This window comes from Panthera leo, chromosome A1, assembly GCF_018350215.1.
Source record: "Panthera leo isolate Ple1 chromosome A1, P.leo_Ple1_pat1.1, whole genome shotgun sequence".
Taxonomy (NCBI): Eukaryota; Metazoa; Chordata; class Mammalia; order Carnivora; family Felidae; genus Panthera; species Panthera leo.
Genome location: NC_056679.1, coordinates 121,533,722 through 121,549,130, shown reverse-complemented (window position 1 = coordinate 121,549,130; position 15,409 = coordinate 121,533,722). Strand labels below are relative to the sequence as shown.

The window sequence follows — 15,409 nt, the reverse complement described above, 5'->3', positions numbered from 1 at the left end:
ATAATAATTACCTTTTTGTAAAAACACGTCAAGTTGATCAGCACAAAAGGCTTTCAATTCTTTCTCAGGTTTGTCCTTCTTGACCAGTGCTACAACATAGTTGGCTAAGGCTGAAGGGTCAGCATCACATCTAGTTAGACAAAGAGAAAACAAAAATGTTTTAACTTTTTTTTTTAAACAGCAATGTCATTAATGAAGTCACCCCTATTTTGGAAAGCTAAAGGTCAACAACTTTATTTCAAATAAAGTGCGAATAAGTTAAATAAATAAATAAATAAATAGTGACTGCAAAGACAATTTTTATAACAAACAGCATACACACAGTGCAAGCAAGATTTTCCTTTTATGCTTATTTTTATAAAATTGTCTATTTTCAATGTTCTAATTATACCCAGAATTTTGGACCAAATCTACATTGATTTGCATCTCTCAATGGAAACAAGGAAAGGATGGGAACCAACCCGAGTTGCAGTGCTGTAGAAGCACTGTTCATATCTTCAGGAACTATCTGTTCCATGTGACCGTGAGGAAGAACCAGGGGAAGTGATGGGACACCTTTCCTCATTCCCTATAACCCCAGGCACCAGCATCCAAAAATAGCAATCAATTCCACTGATAATCTTCTTGGTCTCTTGAAGATCTATTTTTTTTTAAATGTTTTCTAACATTTATTCATTTTTGAGATACAGAGAGAACAGAGCGTGAGCTGGGGAGGTGCAGAGAGACAGGGAGACAGAATCCAAAGCAGGCTCCAGGCTCCCAGCTGTCAGCACAGAGCCCGACATGGGGCTGGAACCCACTGACTGCGAGATCATGACCTCAGCGGAGGTCAGATGCCGAACCGACTGAGCCACCCAGGCACCCCAAAAGATCTCTTTAAAAAACGAGAACACAAGAAGGTTGACACCATAAATATTACTGGCAAACAGTCTAGCAGCTCTAAGCAAGAAAGAAAAGATGTGGGAGCTAAAACAGAAAGGATGAGAGAAGTAGTAGAAGGGCAGCAGAAAGGATCTTTAGCTACTTCCCTTTTTTGTTTTGTCCTCCCAACCCCAACCCCCAACCTCCAACCCCCCCTCCCCCCCTCCAGTCAGTAGTAACTTGTCTTTTGACATTCAAAATCATCTCGTCTGCCAGGGCAGTACATGTTCCCTGAGTTTCCAACATGTAGTACTCTCCAGACCTAACATTTTATCTACACTATAGGAAATGAAAGTTTTTGTGTTATAAATATATACATATGTGGGAAAAATATATTTTTAAGTAAATAAAAAAAATTTTACAAAAAGAAAAGCCAAGCACTTCCTTCTATTCTATATTTTTAAAGTTCATAATTCAATAAAATAGAATTTTTTTCACTGCCAATACTGCTGTGGGAAAGGCTGTTTCTTTAAACACCCGCACATTTATGCACCAAATCTAAGAGAGCGAGTTTCAATGTCAATTTTACGAAACTCAGAGCTAATAAAAAAATAATTATGGATAAGGGTCAAAGTGCACTGGGAAAGAATATAAGTGTCCACGATGATGAGCTATATATTAATAAAAATATGCAACTTAAAAGAAAGCCAGGATTTTTCTTAAGTAAAAAATGTAAATTACATTTTAGAGAATTATTAATAGACTACCTGGATAAACCCAATTGCTAAATTCTAAAATGGATATACAGATCAAAATCAGAAAAAAAAAGCCTGGGGGCACCTGGGTGTCTCAGTCGGTTAAGCGCCCAACTTCAGTTCAGGTCATGATCTAACAGTCTGTGGGTTCGAGCCCCGCGTTGGGCTCTGTGCTGACAGCTGGGAGCCTGGAGCCTGCTTCATATTCTATGTCTCCCGCTCTCTCTGCCCCTCCCCTGCTCATGCTCTGTCTTTCTCTCAAAAATAAATAAACATTAAAAAAATTAATTAAAAAAAAGAAAATTAAAACATTAATTTGGAAAGTCATATGCACCCCTATGTTCATCAGGGCATAATTTACAACAGCTAAGAAGATATAGAAGCAACCTAAATGTCCATTGTCAGAAGAATGGATAAAGAAGATAAAGATGACGTCGTATACATACAATGTATTATCACTCAGCCATAAAAAAAGAAGAATGAAATCTTGCCATTTGCCAACAACATGGATGGGCCTAGAAAGTGTATGTTGAGGGCAGTAAGTCAGAGGAAGACAAACACAGTAAGATTTCACTCACATGTGGAATCTAAAACATAAAACAAAGCAGAAACAGACTCACAGATACAGGAAACAAACTAATGGTTGTCAGAGAGAGGGGCAGTTGGAGGGGACAGGTGAAATAGGTGAAGGGGATTAAGAGTTGTAATCTTTCAGTTTTAAATAAATAAGACATAGGGGATATAATGTATAGCATAGGGAATATAGTCAATAATATTTTAATAACTTTGTATGGTGACAGATTGTAACTCGACTGATTGTGGTGAGCACTTCATAATGTATAAATCAAATCACTATATTGTATACCTAGAAGTAATATAACATTGTATGTCAATTACCCAACCTAAAAAACAGCAATAATAAATAAATAATAAAATGAATATACAGCATTTGCACCTTCAAAAATGTTACACAGACCATGCTCACCTTGGCTAATCCATAAATACTTCACTCCTGAGAATAGTAAGGTAAGGTATTTGATCAATCAGTTCTAAACAACATTCAAATGGAGGGGAGAGGATTAAAAAAAATATCACATCTCTACCTTGACTTACAAAGTTCAGATCGTGGATAAGGAAGATATTCTAAACATAGAAAAGACAAGAATTTTTAAAAATACGTACAAATGGTAGAAAGAGGCAATGTTGTTTTTTCTCCTGTTATAAGAAGCTTTAAAGGAGTCTCACGACCTAACAGGTAGAAAGTTGGTAAGGATATGCCATTTCTAGTGAGAAGCAGGCAAAACATTCACATTACTGAATAGGAGTTAAACGAACCCGTATTTCTTTTTAGGTTTACTTATTTTGAGAGAGAGTGAGATGGGAGGAGGGGTGGAAAGAGAGGGAGAGAGAATCAACCCCAAGCAAGCTCTGCACCGTCAGCGCCGAGCCCCATTCAGGGCTCCAACTCGCAAATGGTTGAGATCATCATGAGCCAAAATCAAGAGGTGGACACTTAACCAACTAAGCCACCCAGGTTCCCCAATCCCACATATCTTATACATGTATTTAGTATACAGACTCTGAAAAAACAACTGCGGAGTTAGGTTGCTTCTGATAAAACACATGATGAGAGGACAATGTGAAAACACAAGATGAATAATTACAAGAAGGTAAAAGATCAGGAAAAAAACTAGACACCAAGAGAGCGATCACAAATTTTAAGTATTTGTGCAACATGAGTAAACAACTGATTGTTAAGAACTGAGAGTTAGAATTCTGTACCCAATTCAAAAGCATGTTTACAACCAAACGAATGGGACCATTTAAATTGAACAGCTCCTAATATGTACCCATCAAGTACTATGACGGAAATTACCAATCTGAAATAATCAAGTCACACCAAGTGAATGGTGAAACTTAAATACACCGGAGAGTTTTATGCTGTAATTTTCTGTACCTTTATGACTGTTCTTATATATTCTTTTATCACTTCTTACTATATAATCTTTAAAAGTTAACAATTACAATACTGTAGTAGCTTTGACACCAACAAGACTTCCAAAAGCGTGTCCCAAAAATCGGGGCATGACTAAGATTCTTGGTAATTTATGAGACAAATGCAGGACAACTTCTTATTCTCTTATTCCAGAGTATTTTAAATCTTTTAGCTATTTATTTGTAACCAAAGCTTATGGAAACTAATTTCTCCTTAACTATAGGGACAAGCATGTTTGAGAATAAAAAAGATTTTAAAATCTTGGATCCATGGATGTGTTAAGTACACACATTTCTAGACAGAAAGAGGCTTCTATTGTAAGAAAGATTAGAAAACATAATGATACCCATCTGAATTACTATTCTACTATAGTCTTTAAAAGGCCTTAATAGCACAATGAATTAGTATTCATTTTATAGATATCTAAATTTGTAAATATGTAAAGACAAATTAAGGAATCCACCTAAGATCATGTAGAAAGCATACTTGTGGAAGTAAAACTCAGTTGGAATTCCAGGGAGTAAAATTATTTTATAGCATATTTTATGGCATATGCTTTCCTACTGTAAATCTGCATGACAAATTAATGTATCTGAAGTCTCGACCAATAGTTACCTTCCAGTTAAAATCAAGAACAAAATAAATTTCCTTAAGTTTAATGGAAATTAGAAACATGAGGACTCCTTAAAATTTACATCTTGCATAATAATATTCTAAGAACATGTTTCAATTATCTTTTATTTTAAAAAATCAACTTTAATGAATTTTCATCAGGGGAAGTTAACAGAAATACTGCCCTAAAAATATCTGTAAAATCCTCAAATTTGTCCTTTCCTCCTTAATGAAATCTCCACTACAGGTTTATGACCCATCTGCTTTGGTGGCATATCAGCTTTACAGATCTCAGACATATGTCCAATCCCAAGACCAAAGAATAAAGGTCTTTGCTTGCCTTAGGCCCTAGCCAAGAAACACTACTTAAAAGTTAGAGAAGTCTAATTTTTTTTAAGGAAAAAACCAACACTATTTAAACCTCTTCCACTTTCAGAAAAATCTACATGTTCCTGAATAAGAAGGGCCCAAGTTTAAGTTATACCTTAGTGTGATATTTGTTTCAGAAGTGAGACAATGAATACGTTACTGAGCCATAGGGGAAAGAACCTCCTGATCTTAATGTGTATCAACAGCCATTAAAAATATTCATATTCTCTGACTAGTAGTTGTAGTTATGAGAAATTAGCCTCAGGAAATAAAGCCAAACATAGAGAACACTATACCTAATTAGTGCTAAATATATATATATATATTGTGGCACTAATTAGTGCTAAATATATATAAATATATATATATATATATAAATATATACATGATATAAAAACAGCATTATTTTTAACAAAAAGTCAAGATACCCATTCTTATTGTTGTTTATTTTTATTACTTATGTTTATATAAATAATATACATTTATTATTGTTTATTTTTCAGAGAAAGAGAGCGAGTGCGCTTGCAAGAGCACAGGAGGGGCAGAGAGGGGTACAGAGAATCCAAAGCGGCCTCCTTGCTGACAGCAGAAAGTCTGATGAAGGACTCAAAATCAAGAACGGTGAGATCATGACCTGAGCCAAAGTTGGATGTTCAATGGACTGAGCCACCCAGGTACCCACCCATTCTTATTGTAAATGTTTATGAAACATAAGGGATCCAAAGTGATAGTTATAAAAATACACAGATATGAAAAACATTTCTGATGTAAGGTAAAATGGAGAAATCAAGATAAGAAATTTTACATTTGGGGGCACCTGGGTGGCCCAGTTGGTTCAGCACACAACTCTTGGTTTTGGCTCAGGTCACAGAGCCTGCTTGGGATTCCGTCTCCCTCTCTCTCACTGCCCTCCCCCTGCTCGCTCTCTATCTCAAAAATAAATAAGTAAACACTGATGTTTATGTTTACTTTTGAGAGAGAGAGCACAAACGGGGGAGGGCAGAGACTGAAGGAGACAGAAGCGGGCTCCAGGCTCTGAGTTGTCAGCACAGAGCCCAATGTGGGGCTCAAATCCATGAACTGTGAGATCATGACCTGAGCTGAAGTTGCACCCTTAACCAAATGAGCCACCCAGGTCCTCCAATAAGTAAACATTAGGTTTTTTTTTGAATTTTACATTTGATTCTTATTATAGCTACATGAAGTTCAAACACACAAGAGAAACTAGAAATTAATACACACAATTTTATTATTTTTTCTTTCTATATTTTCTATAATATAATAATGCTTTTATTTTTACTTTGTAAGAAAAAAAAAACCTAAATAAAACACCAAAATGTCTGATCCTGAGATCTGTGTTCAGATTATTCCGTTGATAAAACAACACTGGAAAAACAAGTAAACGGGGCACCTGGCTGGCTCAGTTGGTGAAGCATGCGACTCTCAATCTCAGGGTTGTTAAATTCGAGCCTCATGTTGGGTGTAGAGATTACTTAAAAATATAATGTTAGGGGTGCCTGGGTGGCTCCATCAGTTGAGTGTCCCAACTCTTGTTTTTGGCTCAGGTCATAATCTCACACTATGGTCCTAAGGTCGAGCCCAGGTGGGGCTCTGCACTGGTCATGGAGCCTACTTGGGATTCCCTCTCACTCTCCCTCTGCCTCTGCCCCTCCCCAGCTTGTACACACACTCTTCTCTCTCTCTCAAAATAAATGAATATTTAAAAATAAAATAAAATAAAATCTGAGGCACCTGGCTGGCTCAGTTAGTTAAGCATCCAACTCTTGATTTCAGGTCAGGTCATAATCTCTCAGTCATGAGTTCAGGCCCTGCCTCCGAGTCCAGGCTAGGCAAGGAGCCTGAGCTTGCTTGGGATTCTCTCTCTCTCTCTGCCCCCTCCCTTATCTCTTTTTATTAAAAAAAATAAATAAGAAGAAGAAGAAAAGGAAGTAAAACTTGAACTGACTTTATTAAAAGAGTTAATGTGGGGCGCCTGGGTGGCTCAGGTGGTTAAGTGTCCAACTTCAGCTCAGGTCATGATCTCATGGTTTGTGAGTTTGAGTCCCACGTCGGGCTCTGTGCTGACAGCTCAGAGCCTACAGCCTGCTCCAAAATCCACATGTTGCTCCCTCTCTCTCTGCCCTTCCCCTGCTCCTGCTCTGTCTCTCTCTCTCTCAAAAATAAACATTTAAAAAAAATTTTTTTTAAAAGTTAATATGAATAACATTAAGTTGTAAGAACCTGTTAACACATATTAAAAAGATAGAAATAATGGCACTTCTACTTCTTTTCGAATGAAAGCTTTCATCTTCCCCTTAATTAATTAGAGGCTTTCATGAATGGAAGAAAATACCTAGATTTACCTTGGAGAAAAAAAATACATATATATACCTGTCAGCTGCAAACACTGTTTTGATATTCAGACTATGGCTTACAAATCAATAGTCACCAGCTAAGTATACCCTAAAAATTAGGCTATTAAAAAAATATGGGGCACCTGGGTGGCTCAGTCAGTCAAGCGTCTGACTTTGGCTGAGGTCATGATCTTGCAGTCCCTGAGTTCCAGTCCCGCATCGGGCTCTGTGCTGACAGATTGGAGCCTGAAGCCTGCTTCAGATTCTGTCTCTCTCTCTCCTTGCCCCTCCCCTCCACACGCACATTCTCTCTCTCTCTCAAAAAATAATCAACATTTAAAAAAAATTTTTTAAATAGTACTTTTCAAAATTGTCAACCAATGTGTACATACACATATAAGGACACTGATTCATTTAAACATTTACTGAATGTTTACTAAGTACCAAGCATCTTGCTTGGTAATGGAATTAGTCTAATCTAAGTAAGACAGACCTTGCCTTGCAGTCTAGTGGCCAAGGGCTGAAAATGAAAACAAATAATTACAGTACAAAATAACAGATGGTTAAAAAACAGATTCACAAGAAAGTAAGTAATAACCCTATCAGAGGATGAGACAAGACAGTGATAGGAAACAGGGGGCTATAAAAGCAACTTCTGGCTTCTAGCCTATAGCAATTGGGCCAAGAAAAAAGTCAGACATATTTAGGAGGCAAACCAAAGGACATAAGAACAAGTATGTCCTTACACTTAGTGTATTTGCCAAGGGGTGCCTGGGTGGCTCAGTTGGTTAAGCGTCTGGCTTCAGCTCAGGTCATGATCTTGTGGGTTGTAGATTCGAGCCCCATGTCGGGCTCTGTACTGACAGCTCAGAGCCTGGAGCCTGCTTCGGAGTCTGTGTCTTTCCCTCTATCTCTGTCCCTCCCCTACTTGTGCCCTCGTTCTCTCTCAAAAATAAATAAACACTCAAAAATTTTTTGTAGGGTGCCTGGGTGGCTCAGTTGGTTAAGTGTCCAGCTTTGTTCAGGTCATGGTCTCATGGTCCATGAGTTCAAGCCTCGCGTCAGGTTCTGTGATGACAGCTTGGAGCCTAGAGCCTGTTTCAGAATCTGTATCACCCTCTCTCTCTCTCTGCCCTTCCCCTGCTCAAGCTCTGTCTCTCTCTCAAAAATAAATAAAAACATTAAAAAAAATTGGGGGGGGGGGGAACTTGCCAAGAAGTCTTCTGGTCAAAATAAGTCCTTTTCTGTGAAATAGTTAAGGGTCAGTCTCCTTAAACGAGTCCAATGACAGCACTTTAGAGGCAGAATAATTCCTTGAGGCCACTAAGCACATTATCAGAACTTCTCAATCTTTTAAGAACATACCTTCAAAATACTCATTTCACCCTCGTAGTTTATTTATGTAAGAGGTCAGGTGTCATAGCTACTAGGTGATGATTTTTCCTCCTATTTGAGCAGCTGAAGACATTACTAATCAGAACTTAATGTGATAAGGATTGCAAATCTATGGTGGCATGTAAAACTCTATAGAGTTCAAAGTATACTCCCTCCTTGAACACTGAACCAATACAGTGATCTGTCTATGAAGCTTACTGCTGCCTTTTCCATCATACTCCAAGATGACAACATATTCAATCTCCTAGTGCACTAAAAAAGATGTTGCTATGGGCTGAAGTCACAGAAACTACACATCAAAGTCACGGCTTTCACCAATTCCCAGTCCTACCTACAGGCCCGCAGTGAGACTCTAGCTGCTCTCTAGTAAGTGGCAGTAATGCTTAACAATATTAAGTAAAATATTTTTGCAAAAAGAGTTTAACATATTTTCACATTTCAAAAACCACAAAATTACATTTATATTTAATGATTCTAAGGTACACAGGCACTTTTTATAGTCTACACATTAATATTCATACCATATTTGAAAGATAGGTAGATGGCTAATATTATTAACTGTTTAGAGAAAATTTAAAGAATTTCTCCAAAGTCACACAGTAAATCAGACATAGATACAGAACTAGAAACTAAATGCCCTGATTCACATAATGGTGTTTACTACAATATAGATGCAACTGTACAAAAAAGTATTACAAACCCCATCACTCATTTTAAAACATATACCAAGGAGGGCGCCTGGATGGCTCAGTCAGTTAAGCGTCCAACTTTGGCTCAGGTCATGATCTCACAGTTCATGAGTTGGAGCACCATTGTTAGGCTCTGTGCTACCAGCTCAAAGCCTGGAGGCTGCTTCAGATTCTGTCTCTCCCTCTCTCTCTGCCCCTCCCCCGCTCTGTCTCTCTTTCTCAAAACAGACAATGGGAAAAAAAGTTTTAAACATATACCAAGGGGACTCCTGGGTGGCTCAGATGGTTAAGCCTCCGACTCTTGGTTTTGGCTCAGGTGATGATCTCACAGGTTCCTGAGTTTGAGCCCCACATCAGGCTCCACACTGAGCCTGCTTGGGATATTCTCTCTCACAATAAGTAAGTAAACTTTAAAAAATAAAAATAAAGAAAAAAATAAAACACATACCAAGACAGATTTTTATAGTAAGCTAAACAGCTTTGAATTATGTTTATATATACATATATATATATATATATATAATACATAATGTAAATAACTTAAAACACTTAAAGACTTTTGGGGGAGGTGTCTGGGTGGCTAAGTCAGTTGAGTGTCCAACTCTTGATTTCCGCTCAGGTCTTGATCCCAGGGTTGTGGGATGGAGCCCCACATTTGGCTCCCTACTGAGCATGGAGCCTGCTTAATATTCTCTCTCTCCCTGGCTTGTACTCTTTCTCTCAAATAAAAAATAAATACATAAAGACATTTTCAGGTAGAAATGCATGTTTGTTACTAAAAAATGCTTGCCTGGGGGTACCCAGATGGCTCGGTGGATTGAGTGTCTGACTCTTGATTTGAGTTCATGAGTTCAAGCCCTGGTGGGGGCTCTGCGCTGGCAACGTGGAGATTGCTTGGGATTTTCTCTCTTCCCCTCCCCCACTTGCTCTCTACCTATCTCTCAAAATAAATAAATATATTTTTTAATTTTTTTAATGTTTATTTATTCTTTAGAGATATAGAGACAGAGTACTAGCAGGACAGAGACAGAGACAAAGGGAGACACAATCTGAAGCAGGCTCCAGGCTCTGAGCACAGAACTTGAACACACAAGATCATGACCTGAGCCCAAGTGGAACACTTAACTGACTGAAACACCCAGGCACCCCAAAAAATAAATATTTTCTTAAAAAGAAAAATGCTTGCCTGAACTTTTTTTTTACATATTTATTTTTGAGAGAGCACTAGCACAAACGGGAAAGGCAGAGACAGAGAGAGAGAGAGAGAGAGAGAGAGAGAGAATCCCAAGCAAAGCTCTACTGCCTGAACTTTTTCTAAACTTGTAACTTCATCAGTTTTTAATTTATCCCTTGGATTTTAGTTAGACTTTACTCTTAAAGGGCCCACCTACTGAAAATGAGACGTTATTTCTAATAGATACCATGACATCTCCCAATTGTACATAATCCCTACATAGTCTCTCTGACATCTAGGATACTTTGAAAGTGAGCAAAGATAAAGACCTTAAACAAGGGGCGCCTGGGTGGCTCAATCAGTTGAATGTTCAACTCTTGATTTCAGCTCAGTTAAGGGAGTTTCTGCTATTGAGCCCCGCGTCCAGCTCTGTGCTGACAGCAAGGAGCCTGCTTGAGATTCTCTCTCTCCCCACCCCCACCTCCAGATCGTGCTCTCTCTCAAAATAAATAAATAAACTTAGGAAAAAAAAAAAAAGACCTCAAACAAGACTTGTGAATTCAGTCTGTTCATGTAGCAGTAGGAAAAGAGATATAAATTTCTTGACTGAGATGGTTTCACTCCCTTGACTGCACTGCCAATGAAAATGGTACTAGGTTTTCCAAGCCAGTTAAGGAGTCATTTCTTCCAGGCACTGTCCTTTTGTCTTTCCTCTAGTAAAAGTAATTGACATGGGGCACCTGGGTGGCTCAGTCAGTTAAGCGTCCAACTTCGGCTCACGTCATGATCTGGGCTAACAGCTCAGAGCCCGGAGCCTGGTTCAGATTCTGTGTCTCCCCCTCTCTCTGCCCCTCCCATGCTCATGCTCTGTCTCTGTCTCTGAATAATAAGTAAACGTTAAAAAATAATTTTTTAAAGTAAAAGATAGGTCCCCAATCTACAAAAGAAGTGGAAGGTAACAGATAAGCTCTAGTATATGATATTTCTAATTTGTCTATAAGAAATAATTAAATGTAAAATGCCTTGGTTTAGAAACACCCCATTACGTGCAACACAACATACTTAAAAACCCCTAAAAATTAAAATCTTTTATAAATTTACTTAACCATAAACTAAGCTAAGAAAACACAATAGAAGATCATGTGCACGGACATAGTATGATTCCAACATATCCACTTCAACTCCATTATCTGAAACCCTAACAACTGCTCTGAAACGCTAGGTCATAACAACATGCCAATCTGCCATGAAAATTTTCTACAATCTGTAATACGCAAAAAGTAAATTACAAATACAACCCATTTTAGCATATCATTTATTATATTTTAGGATGTCTAAAAAAAAAAATCCCGTGACAACTAATGAAAATACATATATCTGCATTTATTTTTCCTTTTTGCATTTGCTGTCTCTTATTAATGCTTCCATCTGAAACCATACTTCTATGAGTTAAAAATTAGTATTTTTTTATTTGTACTTCTAGGAAAGCCTGAGTAGTGATTTTGGCTCTTTTTAGCCCCAAAAAAGTAACAATTTTTTAATAATTAAAAAAGCATTTTGGGTGTTTTCAGTTGAACAAGTAAAAACAAATGGGGAAACTAAAATAATCACTTTCAAAAATAATTTTTACCCATAAAAATTACAGAATACTTATAAACTTATTAGTATAAAAAGCCAAGGGAAAAAACACGATTAGGTTTAAGTTTGTACCCAAACTAAATTTTCACATTAAAGAAAAAACAAAAACAAAAACAAAAACAAAAACAGGGGCGCCTGGGTGCCTCAGTCGGTTAAGCAACCGACTTCAGCCCAAGTCATGATCTCACAGTCTGTGAGTTCGAGCCCAGCGTCGGCTCTGTGCTGTCAGTTCACAGCCTAGAGCCTGCTTCAGATTCTGTGTCTCCCTCTCTCTCTGCCCCTCCCCCGCTTACTCTCTGTCTCTCAAAAAATGAATAAACGTTAAAAAAAAAATTGTTTAAAACAAAAACAAAAACCACTACCCAGAATAAAACATTTTAGGGAGGACTAAAAAAAAAAAAAAAAAAAAAAGGCAATTAACATTAAAGTAACATTAAAACTAGTCACCTTCTACCAAAGACATATACATATAATTCTTATAGAATCTCTACCTACAAACAAAATCAGAGCCTATATGCAAAACTGTCACACACGCACACAAGGTTTGTTTTTTGATGTCAACATGAAGGTAAACAATTTTTTAAACATGACCTTTTTTTCAGCCTTTTCCATATATGGTCAATTTCACTAAATCTATTTCATTTATGTTCTACCTTCATCACAATCCATCTCCATCTCTGTGCTCCCAAACTTTACTGCAGAAAAAGACAGCAGACTCAAGACACCCATACTCTTCTACAAAACTTTCAAGGAGACCAACACTAATATAAAACCCAGAAGCCCTTAGTGTACTTTCATTCACACCTGTACTCTCACATACTCCTCATCCTCAGAATGTAAATAGCATGTCAGACATCAAAATTCTAATGCTGCCTCCTTCAACCATCCTACCTTTATAAGACTGACACATTGGACTAAAGATGACTCTCTTCTTAGGTGTTCACGTCCAAGAAATCAAAGTAGCAAAACAACAACAAAGTTATTTAACAAGATTTCTCAGGAGGACCAGGACATAAACTGGGAAGTAGCTGTCTCCCAACAGCCCCAGCTTTACCACACCTCCACGCCTCTCAAACTACCCCTTATTTACACTTCTGAAAAACTCAATGTTTCCACTAAAATGGTCTAATCTAATGAATCCTATAGCCTGCCCATCTCTTCCTCTACCCCTTTTCTTTCACCAGCAAGTCCTCACCTCTAACAGGAGAATAAGCACTAGAAATGAAGAGGGGGCAGGAAATGATCCCTTCCCTTCTCTTTCCAAGCCTTCTTTCCCAAGAGAGTTCGATATCATCTCTCTCCAACTCTCCCTTCAGCATTCCTTCTCTTCCCTCTTTGGGATGTTTCAGAAACTACCTATATCCCCATATCTCAAATAAACTCACCACAATCCTAAGCTCTTAAAATGGTTACAAAACAAAACAAAAAGCTGATACCTCTGCTCTCTCTCTCAAGTGTCCCAGTAATTCCATAACTAATACTACCCAAATATTTTTCAAAAACAAGCCCTTCTGATTCTTCAGCCCGTCAACAATAATCCTACACCCCAATATCCTCAGTTGCCCTCACAATCCTTCAACAATATTTACAAAACTCGTAGTCTTTCTTCTACCCCTTTTATTGCTCCTATGGCTGTACCTAAAAATCCCTACATGTTGCAGGTATACCCCCTTTCAACTACTCCTCCAATAATATTAAATACCAGGGTAGCCCTTTCAACCCTCAAACTTTAAAATCTCAGTTATTTTCTAACCCTTAATGGTATTTAAAAGTTATTAGTTCTCCTAGTACTAACAACTCCCAGATAATATTTTAAAATCCCTTCATATCCTTGTTATCCTATTTAACAGCTTTCCAGTAATTCCCAAAAACACTTGAATGCTCACATATCCCTTTCAACTACCTCATGTTTCTCAAATCCTTCAAAATTCTTGAACCCTTAGAGCTCATCAATAATCGCTATAAAACCCTCAGTATCCCTACTATTCCTTTCTGTCTTCATGTTTTTAAAAGGCCCTCGATACTCTGCTTCTGGATCTTTTAGCCCCGTACTAATATTGTTAATAAAGCCCTCGACAGGCTGCTACACCCTTAATATTCACATTCAAAAATCCCTCGATAGCCTTGCGATCTACCGCTGTTCTCAAAGAGTAAAATTTTAAATTCCCTCACTATTCCTGCTACCCCTTCCAACACCCCAATATTTATATTTAAAAAGCCCTCGCTGTCCTTGCCGCCCCCCACCCCCACCCTCCGGTCCCACAGCCACACCGCCTCTACGCCCCTGCCTCTCGTCGCCCCCCCCCCCCGCCACCGCCCCCCCCACAATGGTGATAGTACTACAGAGAAGACGTCGCCGGGACCTCCGGACCGCGGCCCCTCCGCTCCGCCCTCCCCCACGCCGCCTCCCCTCCCCCCACGCCCCCGCGGGCCCCCAACGCCCACGTTCGCCGGCCCTGGCCCAGCCTGGCTCACTCACATCGGCTCCAGTAACTTGGCCAGCCAGGACTTGAGGGCATCCACATCCTCTATAAGCATGGTGCAGGGAAGGCGGGCTTGGCCGCCGGTCTTGTTCAGGCCTGCCGCGGGTCTCCCCTCGCCGCTTCCTCACCCTCTCTTCACAGCTCCCGGTGCCCCAGCCCACCGGGCATCTTAGGAGACTTCAACCTACTCCCCCGGCCGGGGCCTAACAGGAACTAACCCAAGAGCCCTCACTCAACCTAGCTTGACGGCTCAGGAGGGCAGGAGATAGCGTCAAGTGGCGGGCGCAAGAACCAATAGAAATAAGAGGGCCGTGCGCGCAGAGCCAATGAAAAAGCTCGCTCGCCCCGCCGGCAGGCCGTACCCAGTTAAGGAGGAGGGATATAGCAAGGTAGGTGGAGAGCTTACGTGAACTCCTGGTGCAAGATGGTATCTTGGAGAAGGTGCTGTGAGTCTTAAAGGGGCCGCGGCGCCTTTTTGACCACGCCGTCGCCCGCCGCGCAATACCGGTGTCTGCTACTGGGAGTGCCTGGGGGAACCCGGCAAGCCCCTCAGCCTGGTTCCTTCCTCTCGTTTTTTCCTGGAAACACACTTGTGTCCCGAAATGACTCAGCTGTAGTAAATCTGCAACACAACGTGCAATACATTCACGTTCGACACATTGCACAGAATGCAAAATTTTACTTTTTTTTTTCCTTGCACAATCATTTTGCTCAGCACACATGCTTGTATTTTTCGCCGCTATGCTTAAGTTACGCAGAATGTTTCTGACAACCATTCCTTGGACTCCAGTAATCGTCATTTTTAAAACGTGGCGCACAGTTGTAAAAGGCTGAGGCCATTTCAGTTTTACCAGTATTTTTAATACATGCTTTATTTAGGAAAAAAAAGATTCTAATCTTTTTTTAAATTCTCTGTTCACTGGATATCTAAAATTCAGTAGGGTGTTTTTTTTTTTTATTTTTTTGCAGGGAGAATTTTGGTCAGCAAAAAAGTTTTTAAAAATATTTTTTTAAAACCGAAATTACCAAAATAGGCAACTTAGTTTGTATTGGATAAAAAAATTCCTTTTGAAGTTTTGAAAT

The 15,409-nt window shown here is 39.1% G+C and overlaps 1 protein-coding gene across 4 annotated transcripts in view; it reads right to left on the bottom strand.

The window, feature by feature from the left end:
• RBM27 (RNA binding motif protein 27) overlaps window positions 1–14,527 on the bottom strand; it is a 72,490-nt gene extending 57,963 nt beyond the window's left edge. For all 4 annotated transcript variants that reach the window (XM_042938433.1, XM_042938451.1, XM_042938442.1 and 1 more), the window contains exons 1-2: window positions 14,323–14,527; window positions 12–130 (exon numbers count right to left, since the gene is read on the bottom strand). In XM_042938433.1, coding sequence (XP_042794367.1) covers window positions 12–130; window positions 14,323–14,381 — 178 coding nt within the window. In that variant the 5' untranslated portion in view covers window positions 14,382–14,527. The remainder of the gene's footprint in view (window positions 1–11; window positions 131–14,322) is intronic.
• Between the last annotated feature and the right edge of the window lie 882 nt (window positions 14,528–15,409).